At 41.5% G+C, this 17,358-nt stretch overlaps 1 protein-coding gene across 11 annotated transcripts in view; it reads right to left on the bottom strand.

Moving 5' to 3' along the window:
• Nucleotides 1-17,358, bottom strand: part of Csnk1g1 (casein kinase 1 gamma 1) — a 134,046-nt gene that overhangs the window by 26,423 nt on the left and 90,265 nt on the right. For 7 of the 11 annotated variants that reach the window (XM_015998006.3, XM_015998008.3, XM_042281155.2 and 4 more), the window contains 5 exons: nucleotides 17,106-17,340; nucleotides 9,735-9,820; nucleotides 7,863-7,947; nucleotides 7,448-7,596; nucleotides 5,422-5,529 (listed from right to left, as the gene is read on the bottom strand). In XM_015998006.3, coding sequence (XP_015853492.1) covers nucleotides 5,422-5,529; nucleotides 7,448-7,596; nucleotides 7,863-7,947; nucleotides 9,735-9,820; nucleotides 17,106-17,340 — 663 coding nt within the window. Of the gene's footprint in view, nucleotides 1-297; nucleotides 448-5,421; nucleotides 5,530-7,447; nucleotides 7,597-7,862; nucleotides 7,948-9,734; nucleotides 9,821-17,105; nucleotides 17,341-17,358 lie in introns of all 11 variants that reach the window. The other 4 variants (XR_013052796.1, XR_013052795.1, XR_006074186.2 and 1 more) reach the window with 1 other exon arrangement.

The following is a 17,358-nucleotide window of genomic DNA, read 5'->3' as shown; positions in this document are numbered from 1 at the left end:
GAGCAGCCAGAGATGTTAACCACTGAGCCATCTCTCCAGCTTCCAAAATATCTTTTTAAAGGAAGTTCATATGCCAAGAACAAGTAAGCACAGAAAGACAAAAATAAAGCTTATGATTCCTTCAGCCAATAGTATCTAATTTGGAATTAGAAACAACTTATTAATTGACATGACCAATGTGAATTACTTTCTTTTAGAAAGTAAAAGGGCAGATATGTATTCAACAAAAATAGGGTCTTCAATTAATAAAACCTCTTTGGACTGTTTCTATTTCTGCTGCTATCATGCCTTCTTTACCTGATTGTTGTTTAAGATCTCACACTACTCTGATCTCAATGAGGTGAGACTTTTCATTTTGAAGGAGCTGCACTAGGTACCTCTTGCCCTGGGCCAGATGGCTGAGGAGGTACTAACATCATGATGCACAGCTGTGGCAATCCTAAGACTCTGAAAAGTGAAAACAAGTCGTGTGAGAGGCAGTAGTGAGGAATTAGTAAATCAAATTTTAATTGCTGCTGATTAACAACAGCAGCAGGGGTTGGGGTGCAATATTGCTGCTCTACATGAACACTAGATAAGGAGCCTATAAATCTCAGAAATGCTGGTAGCTATAAATGTGTAGTCTATAAAGAAAATGGAGAAGACAGAGGAGGGGAGGAATGAATTAGAACAATGTACAATAACATACATATAAGAAACTTCCATTACTTTGTATGCCAAGTTGAAAAATTAATAAAAAATAAAAAAAAAAAAGGAGAAGGCAATAGCTTAAGGCTCCATACTAACTATCTCCCTCCCTCTAAGGATTTCATTGACAGGAACTCCTTAAAGCTCACTGGTAAGTCACCTAAAAGACATTTCCTATAAAGCTACAATTTACTCATCGTTATTAATAGACTATGAGGTCACATGGATAATAATAGCATTGTAAAAGATTCTGGCCATATTTGCTGTTATTTCCTGCAGAGATGAGGCGGTTCAATAAGGAGGTGGCTGTATTAACTTGCTTACTATGTAATTTCTACAAAGTGGGGTGGGATTTTGTGTTGACAGCACAAGAGTTCAAACTATTATAAACATTGCTTCCCCCACCCCTATGGAGTTTTTGCTAAGCTGCTCAGGCTGGCCTTGAACTGGCAAACCATCATCTCACCAGTGACCTGTGTAGCTGGGATTAGAGTACACACTACTCTGATGCTTCCCTTCCAATTATTTCTGTTGATAGATATTCATGTTAAGTTTTTCAAAATAGGGCTATTGTGTACAGCACAATTATACCATGTTATAAACTTAGTGACATTGTCTGATGCCTAGAGATAATAGATTAAATCTGTTTTTCTGATGTTAGAATAGATACAACTAATTTAGTAAAGTTTAAGTAGAATATTTAAGGACTTACACTATTATGTAATATTAGTTCTATAAAACTTTGTTTACTTTTGAGACAGGATCTCATCATGTAGGCCTAGGTTGGCCTCAAACTCATGATCCCTTGCTTTAGGTGTGTGCCACACAGTGCCCATCTTCCCAAGATTTAAAGGATTAAAGGGATTGAAGGGGATGGCTCAGCAGTTAGAGGACTTGCTGCTCTTGCAGAGGACTCAAGATCAGTTCCCAGTGCCCATACTGGGGCTTACAACTGTCTATAACTCCAGTTCCAGGGGCTCCAATGCCCTCTTCTAACCTCTGTGGGCACCAGGCACACACAAGGCCCAAAGACATACATGCCAACAAAACACTTATATGCATAAATTAAAAAAAAAGTGCCAGGCAGTGGTGGCACATGCCTTTAACCCCAGCACTCAGGAGACAGAGGCAGGTGGATCTCTGCAAGTTAATTGCCAGCCTTGTCTACAAAGCAAGTTCCAGGACAGCCAGAGCTGCAACACAGAGAAACCTTGTCTCAAAAACCCAACAAACAACAAAAACAAAACAAAACAACAAGAACAAAAACGTAAGAGGAAGGGTTCTCAAAGACTTGCCTCTATTTGAGGAACTATAGACAGTTAATAGTTGCTGGGGGACGTTTTCTTCTGCCCTGTAGCCACTGGTAAATTGCCCATTCCCCTGTCAGTAACCCTAATTAAATTCAATGGTCACCAAAAACAAAAGAAGATGTGGAAATTGGAGGGATGATTCAGCAGTTAAAAGCACTTTCTGGCTCTTCCAGAGGACCAGAGGGTTCAGTCCCTAGCACTCACACTAGGGAGCTCACAACTGCCTATAACTCCAGTTCAAGGAGATCTAATACCCTCTTCTGTCCTCTTCAGGCACCTGCATATACACAGAGTGTGTGTGTGTGTGTGTGTGTGTGTGTGTGTGTGTGTGTGTGTGTGTGTACACATAAGGTAAGTAAATCTTCAAAAAACAAAACAACAACAACAAAACCCCCCAAAAACAAAAAACCATGGTATGAAAGTAGAAGAGAAACTAGTTAGGAAGAAAGGATTAGTAGGTGTGAGAGGGGAAAGGAAAGGGTGATGAATAAAAATTGTCACAATGAAACTCATCATCATGTATAACTAACATATGTCAATAAAAACATCAAAAAGTCCATTTACTGGCCAGTTATCATTATTTTTCCCTCCGAGACAGGGTTTCTCTGTGTAGCTTTTGCGCCTTTCCTAGAACTTACTCTGTAGACCAGGCTGGCCTTGAACTCACAGAGATCCACCTACCTCTGCCTCCTGAGTATTGGGATTAAAGGCGTGAACCACCAGTTAGCATTCTTTATAGTGTTTTATGAACCAATTACTTCTCCATAAATGCTGGTTTTGTTCTACTTTTCTTGTTTTGGTGTGTGCATGTGTAAACATTTGTGTACATAGACATATGTTGCCTTGGTGATGTTTCCCCAGTGGCCATCCACATTTTATTTTCTTTAGGAAAGATGATCTCTCACTGGCTCTGAACTCACCAAGTAAGATAGGCTGGCTGGCTAGTGAGCCCCAGGGAACAGCCTGTCTCAATCTCCACACTACTGGGATTATAGGTGTGTGTCTGCCACCATTCCCAGGTGTTTTTGTTTGTTTATTTATTTGTTTTTGTTTTTTTAAGGTATATTTTGTGCTCAGAACCTAACTTGGGTCTTCTGAAGAGCAGCAAGTGCTCCTAACTGCTGAGTTAACTCTCCAGACCCCACCCAGCCTTTTTCACGTGTGTTCTTCAGAGACCGCTCAAGTCCTCAGGCTTGCAAAAGGCAAGCATTTTACTGACTGAGCTATCACCCAATTCCATAAAAGTTGTTTTTAAGAAGTTGTTTTTGAGTCACATAAAATTGGAAAAACAGGCTTGCACTAAGAATGTAGCTCACTAGAAGCACACTTGTGTAAGGTCTTCAGTTTTATCTTCAGAACAAAAATAAATAAAAAAATAATAATTTAAAATGAAAGAGGGCCAGGTGATTGTGACATGTGCCTTTAATCTCTGAGTTTGAGGCCAGCCTGGTCTACAGAACGAGTTCCAGGACAGCCAGGGATACACAGAGAAACTGTCTAGAACCCCTCCCCCCCCCCAAAAAAAAAAGAAAGAGAAAGGAAAGGGCTGAAATGCACATTTATTTACACTCACATGTGTGTGGATGGTTGAACCCAAGCTCCTGTGCAGGCTGAGCAAGTACTCTATGACTTATCCAGAGGTATGGATCAGTGCTCAAGTGTTTTGTGTGTACTATGTTTATGTCTAGAGGTGTATGTTTATGTGAGTGCAAGTGTACATACATGTATGTTTGCATGCGGAGGCCAGAAGACAATCTTTGAGGTCATGTTCCTCAGAAGTCTGCTACCTTGCTTTATGAGACATGGTCTCTTCACTGGGACCTGGGACTTGATGATTTTCACCAGGCTGACTGGTCACTGAAACCAGGGATCCTCCTGTCTCTGGGACTATAAGCTCACACCACCAAGAATACTCTGGATCAAAATTGAGTTCAGGGATTGAACTCATGTCCTCATATTTTAATTTGTTCTTATTTTTTTTCCCACATTTGTTGCCAAGTTAAAATAAAAAAGTTTAAAGCAAATTTTGTCATCCTCAGTCTTCTGTTTTTTATCCCAAGTACCTACTGAAGTTAAGGACCAATTCCCCAGCCTAGCATTTGGGGGGCTTCTTAGTTTTCTAGCCTTGATTCCTAGGTTTCCTTTATTAGATGTATAATGTTGTTGCTCACACTCTTTCTGCTTGTCTATCTCTATTTCTTTCAAGAGCATTTCAAATGAGGCATTTTTTTTTTTCTCCCATTGAAATAATTTACCATGCTCTGACTAGGGGAAGTATTTCCTTTGAATTCCAAATGAGACTGGGCATGATGGGCCATGCCTTTAATTCTAGCACTCAGGGGATATCTGTGTTTCTGAGGTCAGTCTGATCTACAGAGACCTTGTTTCAAACAAAAACAAAAACAAATTCCAAGTGGTAATACTTTTTAATGTTTATCTGTTCTGCCTTGTGCTATTACCTGGTTTCATGGCCTATCTACTTGTCAGATCTTTGGAAATAAGAGCTCACTGCTTATCTCTCTCTCCTTCCACCATGTGAATCCTGGGCACTGAACTGAGGTCATTAGGCTTGGCAGCAAGTGCCTGCACCTGCCAATCCCTAGCACAGACTATATAACACGGAAGTGGGGAAGAGTAAGGAAACTACTCAAGGGAGGAAACAAGACAGGGCAAGAATATTACTATGGAGCCCATGCTGGCCTCTACTTACAGCAATCTTACTGTTTCCAACTTAAAAGAACTGTGATTAAATGACTCCGTCCCATCACACTGAGCTCTAAACATAGATGAATCTTCTTTTGTGGCTGTGCCAGACTCTGAACCCATGGCTTTGTATGTGCCAGGCAAATACTCTAAGGTATCTTACACAACTTTCAAATCAACCTGGGTATGACTGCAACTGCGCAGGATGCAGTTTATAGCAGGTCAGCTGAAAAGGCAAATCATCACCCTTAGCACCCAGCAGAGAGTACAACTGGCATAAGCTCTAGACTCTAAGTATACCACGTGGTACATCTGCATGTCCAGCAGTCCTTTGGACCTTAGATCCTAACTCATAGCCAGTGATTAGGTCTCCTAAAAACCAGAGATCTCTTCAGGCCCAGATTCTTTTTTCTTTTTTGGAGACAGAGTCTCATTATCCAGCCATGGCTGGCCTGGAACTCCCTATGCAGACCGAGCTGGCCTTGAACTCACAGAGATTTGTCTGCTTCTACCCAATGCTGAGGATAAAGGTATGTGATACCACAGTTGGTGGGTCAGGCTCAGATTTACCATGCTCTGACAGTTGCTCCAATGTCATACTAAACCAGCTGTTTTTCTTAACTCCACATAAACAACTGACATAGAGAAGAGGGAGAATCTGAGTTTTAATAATAGCTATGAAGAAGGGTTATGATTAAAACAACTAAAACCTAACACATACCTGATTTCGAAGAGGCTGTTGTTGTGATGGCCGATCCCTGTGCGCGTGGCTTTCTCGAGTTATTGCGGATGCACCAGAATCGACATGAACCGATCCTACTGGAGTAGGCTAGAAAAATTAAAGTAAATGTCAAATGGGTAACCTGGCATGGTGTGCCACACACCTTTTATCCCAGAGTCAGAGTTGGGTGGATCTCTGTGAATCTGAGGCTAGCTTGGTCTATAGAGTGAGTTCCAGGACAGTCAAAGATACACAGTAAGACTCTGTTTCAAGCTGGGTGGTGGTGGCACACGCCTTTAATCCCAGCACTTGGGAGGCAAAGGCAGGCGGATCTTTGTGAGTCTGAGGCCAGCCTGGTCTACAGAGCAAGATCCAGGAAAGGGGTAAAGCTACACAGAGAGACCCCGTCTCAAACAAAACAAACAAACAAAAAGACCGTTTCCAAAACCCCCACCCAAAAGACCAAATGGGGGAAACAAGTTTAATGTAATCGTTCTACAAAGGGCAGCAGCATGTTGATTCTTACAGAGGGGGAATCAGTCTTTTGTTTTATTTACTAAAAAAAATTTAAATTTATTTTTATGTGTATGGGTGTTTAGTTGCATGTATGTATGTCTGTGCACCACATACATACATGCAGTGTCCATAGAGGCCAGAAGAGGGTGTTGGATTCCCTGGGACTGGAGTTACAGATAGTTGTGAGCTGCCACGTGGGTGCTGGGAATTGAACCCAGGTCGTTTGGAAGAGCAGCCAGTGCTCTTAATTGCTAACCATCTTTCCAGCCTACTGCTGTTTTTCTTTCAAATCATCTTGTTTTCCCGAATTTGGTCATTTGCAGAAGGGAAGGTAGTCTGGTCCTAAACAATCCATTTGAGAGCAGGCTACCTTAGGAAGTAGAATAACTGTTTTGCAGCATTATCTGTTAGCACAGTCTCTGATACTGTGGACTCTGGCCAGAACTATTAAATCCAAGTTTACTAAGGTGCTGAATTATATTCCTACAGAAGTCAAGTTCCTCTATAGCACAGACAGAACTAAACTGTGAATCAGTTAAAAGAAATGTGTAAAAATTGGCTTAAATTGTAGTATCTTGGGGTTGGGGAGATGTCTCCGTGGTTAAGAGCACTGACTGCTCCTCCAGAGGACCTGGGTTCAATTCCCAGCACCCACATGGCAGCTTACAACTGTCTGTAATTCCATTTCCAGGGGACCTGACCTATGGCAAAACACCAACGCACATAAAATAAAAGTAAGAATAAAAAAAAATTCTAGTATCTCAGGATATACATTATAATCTTTGAGGATCTGTTTTATTCTATGTGTATAAGTGTTTGCCTAAATATGTGTATGAACACCACATGTGTGTCTGGTCCTCACAGAGCAGAAGAAGGCAGGGCACTGAATCCCCTTGAACTGGAGTTACAGATGGTTGTCAGGCACCATGCAAACTCAGGGAACTGAACCTTGGTCCTTTGTAAGAATAGCAAGTGCTCTTACTTGCTGAGCCATCTCTTCAGCCCTCACAAGTCATAATCCAAAAACCAGATAACTCATTGATTGTTCTAATGACAGCAAACCATCGTGTTCCTTGGAAAAGGTTGGTAAATGCAAGCGATTTCCCCTCAAAGATATAAGCAGAAGGACTGGCAAGTAAAAAGATGGGGCAGTACCGGCCTGAGAAACTTTTTTTTTTTCCGAGACAGGGTTTCTCTGTGTAGCTTTTCACCTTTCCTGGAACTCACTTGGTAGACCAGGCTGGCCTCAAACTCACAGAGATCAGCCTGCCTCTGCCTCCTGAGTGCTGGGATTAAATGTGTGCGCCACCACCACTTGGCTTTTTTTTTTGGTTTTTCAAGACGGGGTTTCTCTGTGTGACAGCACAGGCTGTCCTGGAACTCACTCTGTAGACCAGGCTTCAAACTCACAGAGATCTGCTGCTTCCACCTCCTAAGTGCTGGGACTAAAGATGTGCACTATCACCACCACCCAGTAAGATTTTTTTTTTTTTTTAAAAAGGATACTTACAATAGGCCTTCCAACCCAATCATAGGCATAGTCAAAGGTGTAGCCTTTCCGTTCAAACAAATCTGTGAAGAGGGTGCGTAAATACTCGTAATCAGGCTTTTCAAAGAAGTCTAATCGCCTGACATACCGAAGGTAGGTTGCCATCTCCTCTGTTAAGAAAAAGGTAAAAAGCCATTCCTATTAGCTGAATGCCCCAGATGTTAGCTCTGAGCCATACAAGAGATATATGTACAGATTACTTGACACTAATGTTTTCTTTATGGACCAAATAAAAGTGATACCTTCCTTGGGCTGAATAATAATAAGAAAAAATGTAAATGATCTGGCCAACACCCGTTGGTGTTTATAGATACTGTGATATAACCTACTTCAAAGTGTCAGTCACACTGGCTATATTATCCTTTTAGCATCCTACCTGGAAAGTTCTCACAGAGAGCTTCGATGGGAGTATTCCTTTTGGTATCACCAATTTTTTGATATCTCTCTTTTAATGTATCAGCCTGTAGACAGTAAAGAAAGAAAATTATCTGGAAAAACATACTAAGTCAGTTAAGTTTAAACATGTTCTCAGGCACTGGGGTTATTCTTTTCAAGACTTTACTTTCAATTATTTGTGTATCTATATGTAGAATATGTGCCCAAGGAGGCCAGAAACACCACCAGTTCCCTGAAGTTAGAGTCACAGGTGCTGTGCGCTAACTGATGTGGGTGCTAGGAAATGAACTTGGGTGCTCCACAAGAGCAGTACATGCTCTTAAACCACTGAGGCACCTCTCTAGCCACCATAATAGTTATTTTCAAACTGGCAGGAATTGTTAGTGGATCCATTTTTTTTCTCTTTAACAAATAAGAATATATAGAAATTCTGTATTTAGATATACATAAACCTCTGCTGCTTTCTAGAAAGTTTCACTTGAAAATATGTTTAGTACTCTCAGGTGAGAAGGACAGAGAGGAGAAGAAAACAAAAAATGTTATGCATCAGTATTTTAAAGATTGCAGCAGCTTAGAAGACTCCCCTGGCCAATGAGAGAGCCAACAGTGACTCAGCCTTCTCCCTCTATGATCAGTTCCATTTCCTACTAGATGCATATACTAGTATTTGGTTGACATCTAAAGAAAGAACATGTTTTCTCAGATGAAATCTCACACATTTCTGTCAACTTTTCTGCTGTTAACTTATTTTTCTATTTCAAAGGAGAGAAAAACTACACATACATATATATTGTCAGAAGGACAAGAAGTGAAAAAATCCTTTAAATAAAGGTTACCAGGGTGTGGCTATTTGAAAAAACTCAATAGCAATGAGAAGACATACATTACTTGAGGATTATGGATGAGAGGTGTCAGGAGAGAAATTTAAGAAAAAAAAAATTTTTTTTAAGAGAATAGAGCTCTGGCTGTAGCTTAGAGAAAGAACACGTACCTAGCATGTACAAGGCCTTGTGTTCAATCAGAGAAAATGTCCTAGACAGCATAGGAAAATGAATTATTCTGCCTACTTGGAGGAAGGAGGTGTAGGAATACCTCAAATTATATAAAGGGCTTTAGGAAAAGTTATTTCAGCCAGGCAATAGTGGCACATGCCTTTATTCCCAGCACTTGGGAGGCAGAGGCAGGCAGATCTCTGTGAGTTCCAGGCCAGCCTGGTCTACAGAGCAATATCTAGGAAAGGCACCAAAACTACACAGAGAAACCCTGTCTTGAGAAAAAAAAAAAAAAGTGACTAAAACTATATGTTTGTAAGACATGGCTATTATTTAGTTACTTATTTACCAATGTATTTGAACAACAATGTTAAACCTCCATTTTTTCCTGCTATTTTAGTTGAGTCCTTTGTCTATGGAGGATGAATAAATATTTTCCAGTTCACCTTAGGAGCTTGGAAAACCATGCTGGCTTTTTTGGTAAATGTGTAGCAGCTGCTGTCATCAATTTGTTCTAGAACTTCCCTGATACCCTGGGAACACTCCTCCGGCAACATAATGATAGTGGAGGAGGGACACCAACATGCAGAGAAAACAGCATGGCCAAGGCCGGGAGGGAGTGAGGGGAGGATGATGGAAACCCAAACACAGAGAGGCAGGATTAAGATAAAAAGGTGAGGAAGCCAACTGTGAACAGACTGCAGCTCCCAAGGCCCAGGTGAACACTTAGAGTGACTAATGTCACTGATCCCTGCCTCTCGTCTGTGAAGCCGACCTTCCCCTTTGTGCTTTTAGAGACACCAAGCCAGCAGCCCTTTCCTTACCACCTGAGCAGAGAGAGAAAGCACTTTCAAGGATACCTTGAGTCCTTGCCAGGGTAGGCTGCCTCGGAGGAAGTACATGAACATATGGCCCAGGGCTTCCAAATCATCTCGCCGGCTTTGCTCTAAGAGGGAAGACAGATCACACATTATGTTTGCAGTTATTACAGCAGAAAGAGCTTTAAAACCAAGTAATCCCCCCAAGCCCTTCTGCTTTGGAAAGACTGTGCTTACTAATCTTTGTATACCTAAACCAGGAATAATATTTTAGATCAAAACTGAAAAACAGTGGGTGGCCTTCCTTTGTTGTTAACAAGTAAATAGCAAGTGAAGAGCAAATTCTAAATTAAGACCAAGGCCTAATGCTAGACAGTGGGTAAACCGCTCCTTACTCAGCATTGTTACCTATCTGAACGTGAGACACTACACAAACGAATCAGGACTTGTAACGTATGAGCTGCAGTTACCCTTTGGCTACCATAAGGGAAAGCTAGCAGCAGACTGGGCAGCTGAAGCTATTTTCAAATCGTCCGTCCCCACTGTCTAGGCCTCCAAAGACACAAGCTGCAGAATGCCTGGCACACATGTTTAGCACCCCCTGCCTCCACTCCCAGAAGGGTTTCTCTGTGTGATATCCCTGGCTGTCCTGGAACTCTCTCTGCAGGCCAGCCTGATTTACAGAGTGAGATCCAGGACAGGCACCAAAACTACACAGAGAAACCCTGTCTGGAAAAACCAAAAAACAAAAACCAAACCAAACCAAACCAACACCAACATCAACACCACCACCACCACCAACAAAAAACCCAAAAAAACAAAAACAGTTCAGTTTCAAGTCAGCAGAGAACAATCACTTCTTGGTTTCCATTTGTTCCATGTAAAACCCATAACCACTTAAAAACCCAGCAAGTTTGATACTAAGGTGACTTCTATGGATATACAAAACAAGCTACTATCCTTGGAACTTGACTAAAAAACAAGTTGTTAGTTTTTTCTCTCCTTTGAAATGGGAAGATAAATTACTAACTGCAGAAAAAGTTCACAGAAAGTTGTTTTTTGTTGTTTTGAGCTGAGGATCAAACCCAAGGCCTTGTGCTTGCTAGGCAAGCACTCTACCACTAAGCTAAATCTGCAACCCCAGAAATTTGTTATTTCACCTGAAAAAACATCTTTGGATGTCAACTGAATACTAGTATATGCATCTATTTTGAATTTACCAGTTATGGCTCATCACAGACATCTTATCATTTACTGTTCTTGTTTTACAGAGCTAGTACTGTAGGATATTTTGTTTGTGTTCTGACAAAGCCTGCCTGGAGGTCAGAGGGCAGAGCTAGCCACTAGTTAACCAGAGGCCAAGCAGTGGTGGCACACACCTTTAATCCTAGCACTTGGGAGGAGGAAGCAGGAAGATCAGAAGTTCAAGGCCACCCTGGGCTACACAAGATTGATCCAGTCTAAAAGAGAAACAGAGCCAGGAGGTGGTGGTGATGGTGGTGGTGGTGGTGGTGGTGGTGGTGGTGGTGGTGGTGGTGCCCGCCTTTGATCTCAGCACTTGAGAGGCTCAAGTCTTTGATCCCTGCACATGGGAGGCTCATGCCTTTAATCCCAGCATTAGGGAGTTAGAGACAGGATCACCCCCATTCAGTCTGAGGATTGGTAGAGGTAAGAACTCTCAAGTAGCTGCTGCTCTGCTTCTCTGATCTTTCACTCTAATATCTGACTCTGGGTTTTTATTGTTAAGACTAATGAGGTTCACGCTTCAAGCTAAGGTGTCATGTAGCACAAGGTGGCCTGGAACTGCTTTGTAGCTTGGGATGATGTAGCTCCTGCCTCTACTTTTCAAGTGCTAAAATTACAGGCATAATTTATGTGTTTACTTTTTGTTTTAGCTGAGTTTAGAGCTTCACCGAAAGAGATTATAGCTGAGCTTGGTGCTGCACACCTTTAGCCCTAGTACTAAATAGGCAGAGAGGCAGAGGCAGATGATCTCTGTGAGTTCAAGGCTAGCTTGGGATACATGAGACTCTGACTCAAAAAGGTGGGGAAAAGTACATAGGGAAACTAAGAGACTACCTTCAACTTGTTTTACTTTTTAAGACAGGCTGGTCTAAAACTCGTGGTCCTAATACCTTAGCCTCTCAAGTGTTGGGATTATAGGAATGCACCATAAAACTTTGCTAAGTACTGCCTTCAACTTGATTCTGATTTTTTTAGCAGAAAGTAAAATCCAAGATTGTTATCTAGGCTGGGAAAAATTATAAACTAAAATTACAACACAACATGCATAACTGTTGCCTCAAGTTATGTGAAGCTTGTACAAAAAGGCCTGAGCAGTGCTGGTCAAAACCTCATGGCTGGAGAGGAAACTGGCCCTAAGTGGGAAACCTACTACTGCTGTTTTGCTAAAGACACTTCAAACTGCCTTCTAAATTGTATGTTTATACCCATATATTAATGCTCTCAACTTTGGCCAGAGAAGTTTCTGAGAGACTTAATAACTTTCAAAGTTCTGGGAATAAGTGACTGCTGAGTATGTCCCCCTTATTGGGACATCGCTACCTCCAGCAGGACTCAAGGACCACCAAGGAAGAAGGTGAGGAAAGAATGTAAGCACTGGAGGATGGGGAAAGACACCATCGTTTAGATATGAAATGGCCACTGTACTCAGGGACTTACAGCAGCTAGTTACCTGCACAGAATCAAGCCAGTCAGTACTCCAACATGAGCGAGCGAGGTGTTTATGAAGCTCCACCACCAGCTGAGAAGTGACTGGCAACTGACGGCTGCTGGAGGAGGTGGAAGCCATTTGATTTCTGGGATATGGCTAATGCTCATGAAGGCAGCACTAACTGGACGTGGTGGGTCATTTAAAAGAAAAGGAGGAAGAAGAGGAGGAGATAAAGGTGAGAGGAACATGTGCTGGAAGAGTTGGGAGGTGAATAATATAAGGACAAATTTTACACACACACACACACACACACACACACACACACACACACAAATTGTTGAATAAATATTTTAACAAAAATGAATAGTACTCTACAGGGTAGGTGAAAATATTTCAACTTAAAAACTTTTTTTTTTTTAAAGATTTTATTTATTTATTACGAATACAGTGTTCTGTCTGCATGGTTGCCTATACACTAAAAGAGGGTATTAGATCTCATTATAGATGGCTGTGAGCCAACATGTGGTTACTGGAAATTGAACTCAGGACCTCTGGAAGACCAGTCAATGCTCCCAACCTCTGAGCCATCTCTCCAGCCGCCTCTATTCTATCTCTTTCACATGCACATACCACTGTATCTTGTTACTACTTCATATCTGCCTTCCCAACACTCTTCCTACCCCCAATACCTTCGAGGTCATCTTCTTCAACTAAGAGTACCCGCTTCTAGAAAAGGCAACTTTGTAAATAGTACTGTGATGGAAGGATGATTTTCATTGATTTTTTTGTTTTGTTTTCTTTTGTTTCTGAGAAAGATGTCTCACTTGGTATCCAGGATGGCCTGGAACTGACTATGAAGCTCAGGCGATCCTTGAACTTTTGGTGATCCTCCTGTCCCTTGCTTATAAAGAACTGAGATTACAGGAATGGGCCACTGAGCCTGAAAAGTCAGTTACTAATAGAAAAAGAAGACACCCATGATTGGGGCATAATTCTGTGCCTAGATCCAAAATCTCTAGGATTAAAAGAAGAAATGGGGGGGGGTCTTTAAAAGAATAAAATAAATCAGCAAGATCTCCAGACACTTTTGTTTACATGGGTTGTGTGAAATTTGCAATAAAATATTATACATGATTGAAAACAAGTAGTCAGACAAAAGTTTGTAACAGACTATAAAAAATAAGGACAAAAACAGTATGTGAGGTGAGCACAGCAGTGAGGGAAAGCACACTGAGGGAGTTTCTCACAAAGCATCATACCTCTCCAACTTTATTTATTTATTATTTATTTAGTTTTTCAAGATAGGTTTCTCTGTGTAGCCTTGGCTGTCCTGGAACTCACTTTGTAGACTAGGTTGGGCTTGAACTCACAGGCATCCATCCGCCTGCCTCTGCCTCCTGAGAGCTAGAATTAAAGGCTTGCGCCACCACCGCCCGGCCACACCTCTCCATTTGTATATTGTTTCCTGTATGTTATAGGAAGTCTCTTGATAAGAAAAAAATTCACTAGGTAAGTGCTTGAATTGTAGTTAAGTGAGCACTAGAGGGCGAGCTCTCCACAGATTTACAGATTTTTCAAACACACACTCACCCATCCAACCAAGAAAACCCATAGCTTTTTAAGTCCAGAGAAGGATAAAAGCACAGGTGTGGAACAAGAATAGAAAAACCATGGTACCCTAAGTCAGGTGTAAAATCTGGGTCTGGGTTCACCATTTCTATTAATTCAGTCCAATGAAATGAAAACACAGCCAACTCACCTACTTTGGGCCTCAGTTTCCTATATAAAAATAAAGTAGTCATTTAGATTATTTGAAAAGTAATTTTTGAGCTCTTAAATTTTTAAAATAATCAATGTTAAATCATTAGGTCTTAATTTTACTTTCCCCCAAGACAGTTTCTCTGTGTATCCCTGCCTGTCATGAACTCTCTCTGTAGACCAGGCTGGACTTGAACTCATAGGGTTTCACTTGCCTATGCCTCCTGAGTGCTGGGATTAAAGGCATAAGCCACCACTACCTGGCTAGGTCTTAGAATGTTAAGAATGAGAACCAGCATGTGCTTTCTCCATACTTGTTTGGACAGTCTGCACTTGTTTAATTCATTAATTCAACAAGGCCTCCTCAGTTTTCACAGTGGGTATTTGTTTTTAAAGAAGTTCCCATACTAGGAAATAAACAAGACACAAACATTTTAAAAAAGGCCCAGCCTTGGCAGCCTGGTGTGGTAGCACACACTTTTAATCCCAGTACCTGGGAGGCAGAGACAGGTGGATCTCTGAGTTCCAGGACAGGCAGGGCTGCACAGAGAAAAACCAAAAAAGGACACCAACATCTTTAATATGGTGGAGACTCACTTTCAGCTTATAAGAAAGATGTGCTTGCTTTACATGCACAACAGCCCAATTTTAGACTAAATGTTCAAAGAAAAAGAGCAATGTAGCCCCCAGTGGTCTCGCTTTAATTCTAACCATTAGGTAACACAAACTGGGCTGTCTCAATCAGTGGGAGGTAGCTCATCTGATGTAATGCCAGCTAGGAGGCCTTCCGATTTGTTCATTTCCATTACAAAATTATGAAAAGCAATCCTCTGAGTTTTTGACACTACATTTCCCAGGGTCTTTCTCCTTTATTATAACCTACAAAATATAACACATTTTAAAACCAGCAATACTAGAGCTCTGATGGAAACTTTTCTGATGTGACACCTGAGACAGTCTGTGAGTTTTGTTTGAGATAGGATCTCACTATGTAGCTCCAGCTGGCCTCAAACTCAGAGAGAGCCATCTGCCTTTGCCTCCAGAGTGCTGAGATTATCGATGTACACTACCATACCCAATTTCAAGAATTCTTGCCAGGCATGGTGGTACATGCCTTTAATCTCAAAAACTTGTGAGGCAGATGTGGAATATTCCTTTACACTGTGTGAACATGTCACTGGGATTTGTTTAATAAAGAAGCTGACTGGCCAATAGCTGAACAGGATAAGGGTAGGCAGGAGAGAGCCAAACTAAGAATGCTGGGAGGAGGAAGAGTGGAGTCTGGAGTCTCAGCAGACTCAGAGAGAAGCAAGACAGGCATGCCAAACTGAGAAAAGGTACCAAGCCACATGGCAAATCGTAGATAAGAAATATGGGTTAATTTAAAATGTAAGAGATACCTAGTAACATACCTGAGCTGTTAGTCAAGCATTCATAATTAATATTGAGTCTCTGTGTCAGTTATTTGGGACTGGCTGGTGGGAAAGAAAAGTATGCCTACAGGCAGAGAAACCCTGTCTCAAAAAACCCACAACACACACACACACACACACACACACACACACACACACACACACACACACACACAGAGAGAGAGAGAGAGAGAGAGAGAGAGAGAGAGAGAGAGAGAGAGAGAGAGAGAGAGATTTTTTTTTCTTCCCGAGACAGGGTTTCTCTGTGTAGTTTTGGTGCCTGTCCTGGAGCTCACTCTGTAGCCCAGCCTGGCCTCGAACTCACAGAGATCGGACTGCTTCTGCCTCCCAAGTGCTGGGATTAAAGGCATTAGCCACCACCACCCGGATTTTTTTTTTTTTTTTTTTTTGAGACAGGGTTTCTCTGTGTAGTTTTGGTGCCTGTCCTGAATCTCTCTCTCTGTAGACCAGGCTGGCCTCAAACTCACAGAGATCCACCTGGCTCTGCTTCCTGAGTGCTGGGATTAAAGGTGTGTGCTACCACTGCCCTGGCGAGAGAAAAATTCTTTACAAAATGGAGCGGAAAAACAAAATGTTATGGTAGGTTAGATTTGACCTGAAGAACACTTAGACCTCATGAAACCCCACTCTGGAGATAATTCTAGTGGCAATGGCAGCACATCAAGATGATGAAGTACCTTAGTATCATACAGGGTAGATGTTCAAAACACCGTGTAGAATAATAAAAGATAACCACCACATGGAATGACCCACTGGGCTAAACATTCTATCCAAGTCACATTTTGCCTGAATGTATGTCTGTATCATGTGTGTTCCTGGTGCCAAAGAGGTCAGAACAGAGTACCAGATCTCCAGAACCAGAGTTACAGATGGTTATGAGCTTCCATGTGAGTGCTGGGAACTAAATCTAATCCTCTGTAAGAGCAGCCAGGGCTCTTAACTGCTGACTCATCTCTTCAGTCTCCTAATCCATACTTCACTAACACAGACACAAGCCTGATGTTCTCCTTTTGTCTGCTCATATACAGAATTACACATGTGTAAATACAAGTCTCATTATTAAACCCACTCAAACACTACTATAATTTTGCAGTAATTCAAGTTCTTAAACTACTGAGGAATGAAGCATCAGAAAACACAGTTAAGGGCTGAAGAGATGGCTCAGAGGTTAAGAACACTGGTTGTTCTTCCAGAGGTCCTGAGTTCAATTCCCAGCAACCACATGGTGGCTCACAACCATCTATGATGAGATCTGGCACCCTCTTCTGGCCTGCTGGCATATACTCCAGCAGAACACTGTGTGCATAATAAGTAATCTTAAAAAGAAAGAAAAAAAAAGAAAAGAAAACACAGTTGAAAGAATTAAGTCTCCATCAGTATTAAGGTATTTGGGAACATCACTTACTTACCATTTCACTACTCTTAAGTACAAAAAGTCACTTACCTTGTGATGCAACAAATGGTACAAGTTGTAATGCACAATGTATTGCACCAAAAAGTGCTATTGAAAAAGAAAGTTGTTCACATGACCTGCCCCTCTAAACACACCTTTGCCCAGATGCGTGTTGATAGACATGTATCGTGCCGTTCCAGTTAAGCTTTTGTGCTCTCTGTAAGGTATGTGTTTTTTGGTTTCAGGATCAATATATTCCTTGGCCAGTCCAAAATCTATTATGTGTATTACATGCTCTTTCTTATTGCCTTGTCGGCCAATCAAGAAGTTCTCTGGTTTGACATCTCGGTAAATAAGATTCTTTGAGTGTACATACTCCATTCGAGAAAGCTAAAAGAAAGAAAAAAA

This window comes from Peromyscus maniculatus, chromosome 7, assembly GCF_049852395.1.
Source record: "Peromyscus maniculatus bairdii isolate BWxNUB_F1_BW_parent chromosome 7, HU_Pman_BW_mat_3.1, whole genome shotgun sequence".
Classification (NCBI taxonomy): Eukaryota; Metazoa; Chordata; class Mammalia; order Rodentia; family Cricetidae; genus Peromyscus; species Peromyscus maniculatus.
This window is presented reverse-complemented; position numbering and strand designations above follow the sequence as displayed.